This window comes from Varroa jacobsoni, unplaced genomic scaffold (assembly GCF_002532875.2).
Source record: "Varroa jacobsoni isolate VJ856 unplaced genomic scaffold, vjacob_1.0 scaffold_492, whole genome shotgun sequence".
Taxonomy (NCBI): domain Eukaryota; kingdom Metazoa; phylum Arthropoda; class Arachnida; order Mesostigmata; family Varroidae; genus Varroa; species Varroa jacobsoni.
The window spans coordinates 69,653-82,120 of NW_019213394.1; the positions used below are offsets into that span (position 1 = coordinate 69,653).

The 12,468-nt window shown below is 40.0% G+C and overlaps 1 protein-coding gene and 1 long non-coding RNA gene across 14 annotated transcripts in view; one reads left to right on the forward strand and one right to left on the reverse strand.

The window, feature by feature from the left end:
• Positions 1 to 12,468, reverse strand: part of LOC111260918 (CD151 antigen) — a 94,577-nt gene that overhangs the window by 52,900 nt on the left and 29,209 nt on the right. The window contains exons 1-2 of one of the 5 annotated variants that reach the window (XM_022834027.2): positions 7,738 to 8,274; positions 1,970 to 2,053 (exon numbers count right to left, since the gene is read on the reverse strand). The exons of 1 other annotated variant lie outside the window; for it this stretch is intronic. Coding sequence is in view for 1 of the 4 variants with exons in the window: in XM_022834025.2 (XP_022689760.1) it covers positions 7,738 to 7,827 (90 nt within the window). In the remaining 3 variants the exon portion in view is untranslated. Of the gene's footprint in view, positions 1 to 1,969; positions 2,054 to 7,737; positions 8,278 to 12,468 lie in introns of those variants that run through there. 3 more of the 5 variants (XM_086968512.1, XM_022834028.2, XM_022834025.2) reach the window with 3 other exon arrangements.
• Positions 1 to 12,468, forward strand: part of LOC111260919 (uncharacterized) — a 41,888-nt gene that overhangs the window by 16,659 nt on the left and 12,761 nt on the right. For 4 of the 9 annotated variants that reach the window (XR_015311268.1, XR_015311267.1, XR_002680638.2 and 1 more), the window contains exon 7: positions 8,728 to 9,067. The exons of 1 other annotated variant lie outside the window; for it this stretch is intronic. This is a non-coding gene — a long non-coding RNA (uncharacterized LOC111260919). Of the gene's footprint in view, positions 1 to 8,727; positions 10,367 to 12,468 lie in introns of those variants that run through there. 4 more of the 9 variants (XR_002680636.2, XR_002680640.2, XR_002680637.2 and 1 more) reach the window with 2 other exon arrangements.

Sequence of the window (12,468 nt, forward strand, 5' to 3'; positions counted from 1 at the left end):
GACCCATGCCACAGATCAGAGCTACAAGCAGTTCTACCTGTTTCCACTTCCAAGAAGACCTTCTACCAGAAGTAATATTGTATTGTTTCTAATATCCATTGTATCGTGATCGATTTATCACTGTATAACAACTAAATATAGTTATCGCGCCAATCTCCGAGCAATAATAGCTCTTTAGTCGTATAAAAGACTTACAAAATGATACTAATTTGCATACGATTTACGCGCTAAATATGTGATCTTGAGCGATTCATTAGTCATCCAAATTGTGCCTTTGTCACGCGTTTGATATTTAAAAAAAAAAAAACAAAAAAAAGCTACATTAATAATGAAAAATTGCGTAATGCGCAAACGAAGTATTTTCTTCGTTCAAACATAAATTTGTAAAATTCAGGTAAACATCAGCTTCGAATAGGCGAAAAGTGTTGTCATTAATTTTCCAGGTTTGCAGCCTACATAGCACAGTAATGCAATCTCGAAAAATAACGTTTTGAAAATGAACCTTAGTTTTATTTTAAAAACAGATTTCATCTCAACTCGAATTATCCTAATATATATATATATATATATATATATGGTTGAAACGGTCTCGTTTTGTTTGAAGGAAAGAAGCTACCATGTTTTTGATTAAACATGGTCCGATGACTACCGGAGCTAGAAACAGTATGAGAATTGGCCTAATACAAAATGGCCTTGGCAGACTTGATCTCTACATGGAATCGGCAATATCATGTATCCTGTTGTTGATTAGCGCTAACCAGCTGCCAAGTAAGACTGTCAGTCTGAATACGAATCTCTATAACAAAATATTTATGGATTTTATTTACGAAGACTATATTTCGTAGTATCGAGCTAATGCGAAGCAAACATGTGTATATATCGTCACTTTTTTTATATAAAATTTATATAAAAGACGCCAGCTCTGCTTTTAGTGTATACACTAGTCAAACTTATCAGGTAGTGGATTATGAACACGAACCGCCAGATATAGCTACTGTCTATGTATGTACAAGAGAGCTCGTTTTTCCTTTTCGATTTAAATGGCCCAAGAAATACAGCCTTCAACATATCGTATATAAGATGCTGTCCACGCCCGAATCTCACATATATGTGTATATATGAACGTGTGCATGTTCATTGAATGCATAGCCCGCAATGATGAAAACTTGGCCGTTACGATAGGCCATTTTATTCGACTATGCTTGAGAGATTCTAACGGAATCATCCTGTCATACGGTTTGTAGGTGCGCGGCATACATTTCAGATCAAGTTGCTATTGTTTCGGCACCATCAAGTGCTTCGTTGAAATCCGTCGTTGAAATCAACAACCGGTACAACAACATACGCCCCAATAGCGCTTTGCTTGTTTTCCTAGCCATTGCACAACCAGAAGCCAGTCAGCTTGTCAGAATCTTTACGAAATTTAATAACGAGACGGCCAACACTGCCCTGGTTGGCCTGAATCACTCAACAGTATTCAGTCCGTCAATTCAATCTGCAACCAACCCGAAGTCGTCGTTAGGACGCTTCAAGCCGCTAAAGAGGCGTCATCACGCTATTAGACAGCCACTGCTACTACTAATAACGACCATAATAATAATACCGCGAAAAACTGTGCCGAAGCTGACGATGACGACGTTGAAATCGCGTGGGCTGAGATATCCCCAAGCGCCAAATAACAGCGGGAATCATTGATGGCGCTGTTATCGCTGTCGCAGTTTTCAACGGACTGTTCCAAACGAAAATTCCCCAACTCGAATCCATCAAAATGAGAGACGTTTAGTCGACCGGTGCCTTAATGGCCGATGCGTGCCCATTGCACGTCTATATATTTACACAATATTATAACGTCTACGGTAAACGTTAGCGCTTCTATCCTTTTTCAGTTGGTCCATTACAATCACGAACTGTTGTTATTTGATGAAAGTGTAGGGAGATATGTTGGTAATACCGATCTTGATCTGCTTACCGAGTTTTCGTTCTAGCAAGGCGTCGAAGGCAGAGTTTATAGGGCACACCCATATTTCTTCGGCTATACCACTCCGGTAATTTACTGAAATCGATGTAAAGACGTGATTTTAGAATACTGTGCATAAAATATATTTCTAGAGAGAATTTTCAAAAGCATATTGGCGCAGATACTGATTATTTAAAAATTACTAACAGTAATAACATCTCGAGTTGGTCATGACTCAAGGCAAGATAGAGAGCTTCAGGGTGTCGATTGAGGCTAGCGAATTAGGATAACCAAGTTTTCCTCATAGTGTTCATTTTGAAGCAACACTCAGCACGTGTTACAACCACAGCTGCGTGCCAAGTCATTACGGCTGTCTTTTTTTTTTTTACTGGTCGGCCTTTTCTTTTACGATGCATGCGATAGTTATCATGAGAGTTAGGTAGCGATTTACCAGAGATTTCCGCGATAAATTTTATCCCACACTGTGGACAAGATTCAAGTAGTATTGAGTTGTTTCATGTCTAAGTACCTTGACTGTTATACGCTGACGCTGTAACTACAAAGGAACGAAAAAAAGACCATCGTAACAAACGTCGAAACCGGTCACATCAAATTTCTGCCACGTACGCATGCATCCTCAGCGAATTTGTCTAGAGTTAGTGTATAGAGATGTCCTTGATTTTTTGACAGAATAAACAGTTCAGTGAAGGAGAGCTGACGAAGCAGGCGTTACTGCCTAAACACTATCTGACAAAGGCTAATATTGACACTGGTACGGTGATACATCTACGCTTACCAAGCAGAATATGTGACCGGATGAGTAAATAGCGTTGAATGATGTTAGGCCTAACCTGCTTCGGCTTAGTAATTACCATCTATTAATACATTGGATTCGCTTTCGGGAACGAGAAACTGGCGCAACGAGCACGCAAGAGGCATCCAGAGTGATTGACAGAATATCGGCGGGTATCAGCTTGAAAGTTTTACTTTATCCAATTATGAGGGATTCTTCTGAATGAATGTTTCTGCTAACAACGAAAGAAAAGCTGCGGTTACCGTCTCATCCCTTCCGAGACGCAAGACCAGCTCTATGTTTTGACTTTTACGTCTGGTATTGCCGTCTGGCATTCCATCAGACGACTGGATACCAGTACGAAACAAACCTCGGACCTAGGTAACGTGTCCATAAGCTTAGCAGGCAAATATGTTACCCACCCAGCTATCAAGGGGTCGAGACCAGCAAATCTAGCTTATGCTTTGAAAAAGTTTTCTTTAAAGAATATATTCTAAACTATATTACGGTAGCATGAAGCAACATCCAACTTTTAACCGAGTTCGGAATCTTAGATTTAATTTTATTTATCTCCTCGAATGTTTTCATTATGTCATAATTTGCCCCTGATGTTCGAACAGACGATATAACGGCCATAAAGACTGGACTTTCCATATCTACACAGGACGAGCGTTTGTCTATCCTGTCGTGCAATGATCTTTACCGAAGTGTCTGGAACAGCGGCGAGAATCCAGCACAACAAATGCCAAACCATACTAACGTTTCTCTAAGTGGCACCGAAAGCAAATTATCGAAATTTATTCGAAATAAAATATCAAACAGTCATGCTGTTGTACAGCCCTAGTGTATATAATAGCCTATTCTGTCAAAACAGCGTCAGACAAACATAAGCTAATTCACCTCAAGATATAACTTACAGCATGGTAAGACGAGCGTTGCATTGCTTTTCAACTAGCTTTTTAGCTACGCAACTTATACAGCCGGTTACGTCTGCTACAGTATTACCAAAATGTATCTTCCGAATTATTATCACTTTCAGATCTTACTGTTAGATTCGACATCTTTGTAAAGGCTGGTTCCCGCAAACTAGATTTGATAGTCTAGGTTCCATCCTATAGATAGCCTTGGTTTTGCTCTGCAAGAGCCAGCCCTCTGTCTGTGCGATGGAATGCCCAGCGGCGATACCGGAGTCGAACCATAGAGATTACCCGATCTTGTGGCGTCAAATTGAAAAGTAAATAAAAAAAAATTATTTATAGTCGTGATAAATATTGTTCTACTCATTAAATGTTTCTCTTTCCTATCTGGTACACCCGAAGTTCAAAATCGCGCATAACCCTTTCTAAATCCATTGAAATTTTGCACCTGCAAAAAAGACTTCGGAGACCTACGTATAGGTAGTTTCAACTTGAATATGCACAGAAAAACATATATATATATATATATATATATATTTTTTTTTTAGTATTTGCAGATGTTGATTTTGATGCGATTTTAGAACGACTATTGAACCACGTTAGATCTCGATGTTTCATTAGAACCCGATCAAAGGATTTCACAACTAATATTATTTTTCTCTCTGTTTTTATTTTTTATTACATATTATTATCGCGGCCAGTCGGTATTTTGTAATAGATTGGCCGGCTCATTTTCAACCGTACCGCTTCCATACAGCAGATATCCATTAAGTCAATACATATATACATCTATGGTGGTACGTTCGCGCCACTAAGAACTACCTACGTTATGTCATTTGGCGAATTTTTTAGCGTTTTTAAGCTGAATCAATTTTCAAGATGGTATCTGCGTAGACCCGCTATAATTCAGTCCATGAAAAACTCCTGTGTACATACAATATGATTAGACTGCAGATCTAGATCTTGTTAATCTGGCCCCAAAAAGAACTGGGACTAATTTCGGATATGTTTTCTCTGCGCTTTGATGAATTCGCAAGCACCTCAGTATTGATCTCAGTCAGGCCTTCATCACAGAGTGGTGCTCCCGTTAATATAAATATGAAATTGTAATATAACGTACAAAATCATTTTTCCACACAACTTCCCGGTTGGCGTGATTAGTAATGCCAAAACTATATGTAAGAACCAATGACTCACCAACGTCAAACTTTGCTCGTTTAGCTGCGCTGTCTGAGGCATAACTTAGAGGAGTGGTAATGTTTATCGGCAGACTAAGTCGGTCAGAATCTGACAGGAAGCAGATAGGAAACACTAAATTTCGGATTGATCATGTTCTACTTGTGATAATCTCTAATATCCAGTAACAGAGGAGGGACATAGCTCAAAAAGTCGTTCTGTTGTTCCATTTTCATTGTGACCGTAGAAATAGGTCTAGAAATGAGCGCTGACACACGAGTTGAACCGCTGCTAATAAATAAGTGCTGGCATTTTTTCACCGTAGCCATTCAAACAAATTGAGTTTAAAAACACACCATTCGTTTGGTAAAAGCTGATAGCTCAGAATCGACCTACTTGAATGCTAGTAAAATTCCAATCATATAAAAGACACATATATACATGTACTCAGGAGATAGTTCATCCTCAAATACACAATATGAACTTAACTTAAAATTCAACGCAGATCGTGAAAATCCTCAAAGGCTGAGCGTTGAACGTGAGTGGAGCACAGGTTCTCATTAACATATCGATAAGCTAGTCCGTTGGATAACACTGGCCAATGGTTTCAGGCACAGTGTTTCGAATATTTTTAAGCACGAAACTTCTTCTGAGCGGTTTGAACGAGTTCTAATAACAGTTATTATCCAGGAGTTGCTAAATCAGAGTTAGTTGATAACTATCTAGTAACGTTCGTTAAACCACTAGCAGGTTTACTGCTACACCATAAGCAGATAGAAAGCTTGTGCCATGTCATTCTCTGAACTCCTTTTGCAGCCCTGAGCCCTGCCATAAAAATATAGCTACCGGAATGATATACATGCCAGCCTAGCTTTTCGTGCTATAGCAGGCAAATGAATCAACTCTTTCCGAACGGGCCCCGGCGGGTATAAGCGATACCTAAGATTCCGAACGAAGATGTTCTATACGCACGTAATTTTTTAGACCGTCTGGCGTACCCCACATAACAACGAACAAAGGGCACATACTTTATTAAAACGATTATGTATTTTGCACAGTTACCTCGTTCAATGAAGGGCTGACGCGGAAAGCACTCAGTCGGGCTTACACCACACACACACTACGTGTATTAGTACGTTAAATGCGGATACTAAAACTGTAACTGACTACCCTCTTAGACGAAATCATTCAAATTACCAGAGCGGTCGACAATCCCCCCCACAACACGTTCCTAGCTTGTCAGCTTTGTCCTTCAAAAGCCTTGTGTTTGAGCTTGAGCGTGTGTGTGCGACAGATGGAAAGATCGTCAAGTTACAATGTAACTTGACTGTAATTTCTCTCATTATATAAGCTGCTCTTTGTTCTAAGGTCTGCACGCGATTTTTTACATCTATGAGCTATCGTGACAAAATTGTATTGCAACTACAAGCGGGCAAAGCGTATAGGATATAACCAAATGATTCAACGATAAGTCGGTGACAAACAATCATTTGGAGCGATGACACTGAAATATTGTTTTTTCAAAATACGTCACTATAAAAATATAGTATAAAATAAAGTCGAAGATGAGACGCTGTACATTGATACATAGCACTGATACACTGGAGGATATTTAATCATCGTGTGATATCAGTATAGCCCTATATAGTGATGCTCAGTGTCTTGTAGTTTTGAAGTGGTTCTCCTCAATCATCACCACATTTTCTTTAAGATGTCATAGTGTAATGGTTATGCGACGCCATGCCACGTTTTCAAGTGAGGCGATGCGTTGCTCAGGGTTAGGCCCCCTTCGCTCGAACATGTAGTGGAAATGACGTATTAGCCATAGCGTCTCGGTCTGTCTTTGATTCATCGACCTGAACAGTCGGGGCCGCCGCTCAAGTTCGGCGATGGAATATTTAAATCGTCTCTGCTCAACGATAGCCACCAAAGATGTTACCGATTAAAGACTACGCGTTCAAGCTCGTCCCGCGCATCGAAGACGTATAATATAAAACATTGATTAATATTTTATGCCGCGATAATTCACCGCAGAAACATAAAATTCTTAACATTTTTCGACTTACATAAACAGTCAAAAATGCAAAATATGCTGGCAAGCGAGGCGAGGAACATTCTCGGTCCTGCTCCTTTCGAAGTTGGCCTATGCTGTTCTAGTGAGTTTTCCGATTAATCGTTAATCTGGCCTATCGAAGGTTCCAGGTTGTTTCTAGGGCAGAGGAAACGCTTTACAAACGCATTAGTTAGCTTTATAATGCATGTGTTCAACTTACATGATAGTTGAAATAAGCTGGTACCGCAGGACACCATCTGAGCGTCTTCCATATGGAGAGAAATAGTCAGACGATCGTATGTTACTTTGCTCAATTGTACAGGGTAACATCCGCAGCCCATTTATCTATTCATCGCGGGGCACATTTAATGCCGAGTCTTTGCGGTGGGCTTCGTTATGAAGGCATTTGTACCGAACGGGGAGTACGTATCATTTTTTAAATTGTCATCGATGTATAATTGACGAAACAGTAGCCAGTCTCGTTTAAAGCGAAAACATAATTATTACTTTTATCATTGTGATAAATACCGTATTATGTAATTTACAGTGGATCTTTTACAGTTGCTTAACAAAGCTTCCCGATCTAAATCTGTTACTGTATTACTCAGGATACATTTTTAAACGGAGCGGTGGTTCGAAGCCTAACAGTAAACGAGGAGACAATGTTACCGGCATGTTGAAAATTAAAATTTATTTTTCCCCAATTTCTAACCAATAACTAGCCAAGATAGGGTCAAGCCACAGCCGAAACATTTGACAAACCTCAAATACAAGTCCAAAGCTCGAATATGTACAAAAAATATTGCAACTATTACGCAAACTATTTGTATCTACTACTCACCGTAAAAAACACTTTCTTCAAACTGTAGCTATTTTCCTTGAACCTCTCAAAGAAGACACTATTCCGAATGGGTCGTACGAAGATGATCATTTTTTTTATATTCCCTCGAAGTGACAGTGCACGCAATTATATTACCTGAACCTAATCCACATGAATGCTGCCGCCTAAACAACTTGAGTGAGCTTGCGATATGAACATCGATGGTCAATATCTACTGATATTCAATACACAACGATGATGTGTTTCAACAAAGCATCCAAACATAGCTAGGACAATTGATTAAATAGAGTAAGCAGTTGTAGGTGCAGATACAAATGGTAATGACACAACAGCCCTTTGTTTAGGACCTCACGTCTAGTTTTTTTCCTCGAAGCGAATGGGTCCCTCTAGACCAGACAATAAGGTCATGCGGGCCTCAGCATCACTCCAAAGGGGCTAAGCTTTTCCTAAAGATAGTGTATGCACGATAGCTTTAGCACTCAATGCATAGCCTGTCTGCAGACGGACAACTCTTGGCAAAGCCGATTTTTGGGCTTTGAAACATCCACGTGAAGCTTCGAGGATGAGCCGATTTATTTGTGTGAGCGAAGATCTGTTTGAGAAAGGGAAGATCTGAGAGGGTCGGTCGCCAAACTAAGTGAGCCACCGACTTGGCAAAATGATCAGGAATGAACGTGGAGAACGCGAAATGTGCTGGACGAAGAGTCGGGAATAGGAATAGGAAGAATCCCCTACCAAAATTCTAATAGAGTTATATCTTAGTTTTTAGGTTCATCAGTAGGCTTACAGGGGTCGTTCGACGTCAGTCCTACGCCGTTAAATTATTACTGAGAATAAATGCAATGCCTGATAATAAAAGATATGCTGAAAATGAAACATGTAGCGAGTTTCACTTACGGTACCAGTAGAAGCAAACGTCCCCGGGTGCGAAGGAGGACAGTAGTAAGGCTGTAAGTCAAAGTCATCTTTCTTTATTGTCGATTTTTTCAGGGCGCCAGATAGAAATATGCACGGGCAAAAGGGTGACCAGCCGCGGAAGGCTACCAGTTTTAATGTGAAATCTATGGAGGCTAGAGCTGCTCCGGGTCTCGATGATGTGCCCTGCATGGCCAAGCGATAACATACTCAGCGGCGAAAAGCACCAGCCACGAATAGGTCAAGGCGACTAGATCTACCTATGTATTCAATCCGAATGGGAAGCATAGTGAATGATAAAGCCACAAGAAACGCTGTGTCGCACTTAGGCAAATCATAGGTTTTTACTATATTCGCCTACCTGGACATTTATTGCAAGAGGCATTTATGATGCCAAGGGCAAACCTGAATTACGGTTAGATTCTTTCGGAGTAACTTATTGTACCCTTTATGAAGTGATTGTTTACCGGCGTTTTCATAAACTAGGAAGGCCAATAATCTAAAACATAGACCCATAATTCCATTCTTTTAATGTATTATTTCTTAAAATTCAGTCAGTAATAATAAACGCATTATATGTCGATAACGGGCTGGAATATGTTCGACGTACACATTATTACTAGTGGTGCACCTCAAATTATTGAATCGATAGGCGTTATCTCTAAAGTTTTCGAGGGTGCCTTATATTCTTGAATTTAAAAAAAAAAATTACATTTTTATTATCTGGTTTGAGCCGTTACCACAACATAGTTAGTATCTGTATTCCGAGATAGGCCGTGTGATTGCTTGAAAGGTCTCCGAGCCGTGTGTTTGACGTTCGCCTTAGCAATCTCAGACAGCGTGACGAATTTCCCCCGTTCTCAGCACATTCAAGACGACCTTCCTGAGCTTTTAGGTCGTTTACTGAATCGGGCTTTCGGAAAGCGGCTGATATCGGGATAATGATGCTCGGCCCACCGGGTGCGTTTATGTAACAAATGGCTTTTTTAAAAGGGTATTAAAATGAACGGTCTAAAGTACGGTAACAATGCACTTTCTGCTTGAGAATGACGACCAACGTAGGGAAATCATTAGCACTTCAAGAGATTGCTCACGGCTTGTCGTCGAATAGGTTCCGAGCTAAATTGCTACACCGGCGTCGTTGGATAGGTTTTTCCATATGGGCGTTATAAAATAACTAATAAAATAAGCCAAATGTCTACCCTATTCACATGACCTTCCCTGTCGTGTGGCTAAGGAGGTTATTTTGCAATTTTTAAAAGTAATTGGGATAAATTACATCGCGTTTTACCTAATCGGCTTCTCTTACGACGAGTGTGTGCGGTGTACTTTAGCGAGCGGCCATTATCGCACTGTTTGCAATAGCGCTGTCAGATGGCCAACCCTTAGTGCGTCGTTAATATATTTATCACGAATCATAGGAAGTAGAAAAAATTGTAGGCGAATATAGGTGAGTCTAAGTGAACCCGGCGCCCTACTATCGTATCCTTAGATCGAGAATAGTAACGGCTGCATTTCTTCATCTATAGACGCACAAGTCTGTTCACTTGCATAAATGTAAAGTTGGTATATGTCCGGCCCTTCAAGACAAAATGTCCTTCGCAGGGACCAGATACAAACCAAAGAGGAAGCAAGGGAGACACCTCTCAATTGCTACGTGTATATGTCTATGTATTAACAATAAACAAAAATCGCTTTCGAATAGATAGCTTCAGACATGTTTCCTCAGTGATCTGGCCTAATGACAATGGCTTTATTAACGTGTGGCGCCAAATGAATCGCTAACAATTACGAAAAGGGTCGCTTGTATGGGGATTTAAGAGGTATCTTATGCGAACGTAATTTGGTCGAAGGAATTGCTTTCAGCAAAGCAGAAAATTGATTTCTGCTTGATATTCCGCTCATGATGAATATTTATCTGTATTATGATGATTTCAAAAGTGACTAAGTAGACTTTTCTGCGGATCATATCGATGGCTAACCCTTTCATTTAGCAAATTGCTAACAGTGTTCAGGTCAAATTAGCCAAGGACATGCCGTTAACCGATCGACGTCTTTCACTACGAAACATATTCGAAAAAAAAAAAAAAAGGCAACTTCCTACCGAGTTACACATATATTATGGGTATATTCCATTTCAACTAGCTTATTAATTTTCAATTATTTGTCTGTTCGCTGCTCTGAACTAGAGATTTCCGTCGTCCAAGGACCTGATTTGTAACTGACAAATGATTATAGTGTGGAACAACACCGAAAGAAATCGACGATCGATTGTCCTTGTTTTGTAGACAACAATATGGTTCATCTTATCGCATTGTAGATCTGTTACTTTGAAGTCCGGACATCCTGTCAGTCTCGCTTTGCCGCAGAGGTGCGTTTAGTTCTCATATATTCCGTAACTGCTATCGGGCTAAAATGGAAATTCTGTGTATTTGTTCTGCTAACGCTCGGATCGGCCAAGCCATCAATCGAATGATCGCGACCAAAGAATCCTGGCTTCATAGCATAATAATATGTTAAGAAACAACTCTCTGACAATACCGTAAGACCTCTTCTTTTCTGCGTCAATACGATCAATTTCGTTCCAGACTTAGATATGAAACAATGTTGTCAGCGGGAGAACGTCAAGTTAAAAGCCGAAGGCTCCTGGGCACAAATGAGCTTCGTACAAGCTCGTGCTTCGAATCCTCTATAGCGAAGCTATAGTACATAAGCATGTATTGCTACATCCTGCACACCTGTACAGGGTGGGTTTACAGCTGATTCCGACGTGGGGGGTACATAGCTTTACGATCATTCGTATGCAAAAAAACATACACACATAACAATTTGACCGAGCTATATCAAATAGAGTTGCAACGTTCTATGCAGTTATTGCTTTGTTAATATGAACTCATCAAATATCATCCATATTCTAATAGAAATCATGTCTGAAAAGACAAATCTCTTAAACCGGAAGAGGACGCTATACCTATGCTGGATAATGAGGTTAACAGGTACATCTTTATGTACAGTACGTTGTGGATTGTTAACCGATATCACGATTTGTCTATTATTCTGCGTTCCAGTGATACAACAAGTGCACAGAGTTGTGCCAACATTGTAAAGTTCTTTCAATTTTTTCCTCGGGATTCGACTGGATTACTGCTAACGAGCAGTAATGCGCTTCCAATGTTTCCGCTCCAACGTATGCTGTACGCGGCTCCAGAAGTACGCTTCAAAAATCGCGCTGACTACGTGTGCTATCATCTACATAACTCACAGCAGACACTCATATTCCCTTAGCACTATATAAAGAAATAAACACATTTCTATAATTTTCGTAATGGTACCTTCGTTCAATGTGTTGATGGCGTTAGCATACGTGTCTCTTGCCAGTCCTAACTTTGCTTATGAAGAGTAGGTAAGTAATTCCGCTAAACCGCAAATCTATAATCCGTCTTTTATTCTAAAAAGGCTAACAGTGCCTTCAGATGAACTTCACGATCTCTGGTTTGGGTTATTTTGTGGAGCTCGGCTCGCCCGCCTTTCAGCTCAAGAGCTTACCATTAAATAAAAGACAACCGTACTAATCGTGTCGCATTTCGTTGAATTCGGTCATTGTGTACCTTGTAACTGCTTTTTTTGCTAAAATTCTAAAGTTCGCGTATCGCTAAGTTAACAACAATACGCACCATGGATCTTTCACGATTACCTGATATCGGCGATTATTTTTTTTATACAGCACAATATATATGATGTCCGCTCTTAATAACCTGTGAAGTATAGAGCATCGAATGATCCCAGTAATACATAAAATTTCTAATCCTTGCCGCG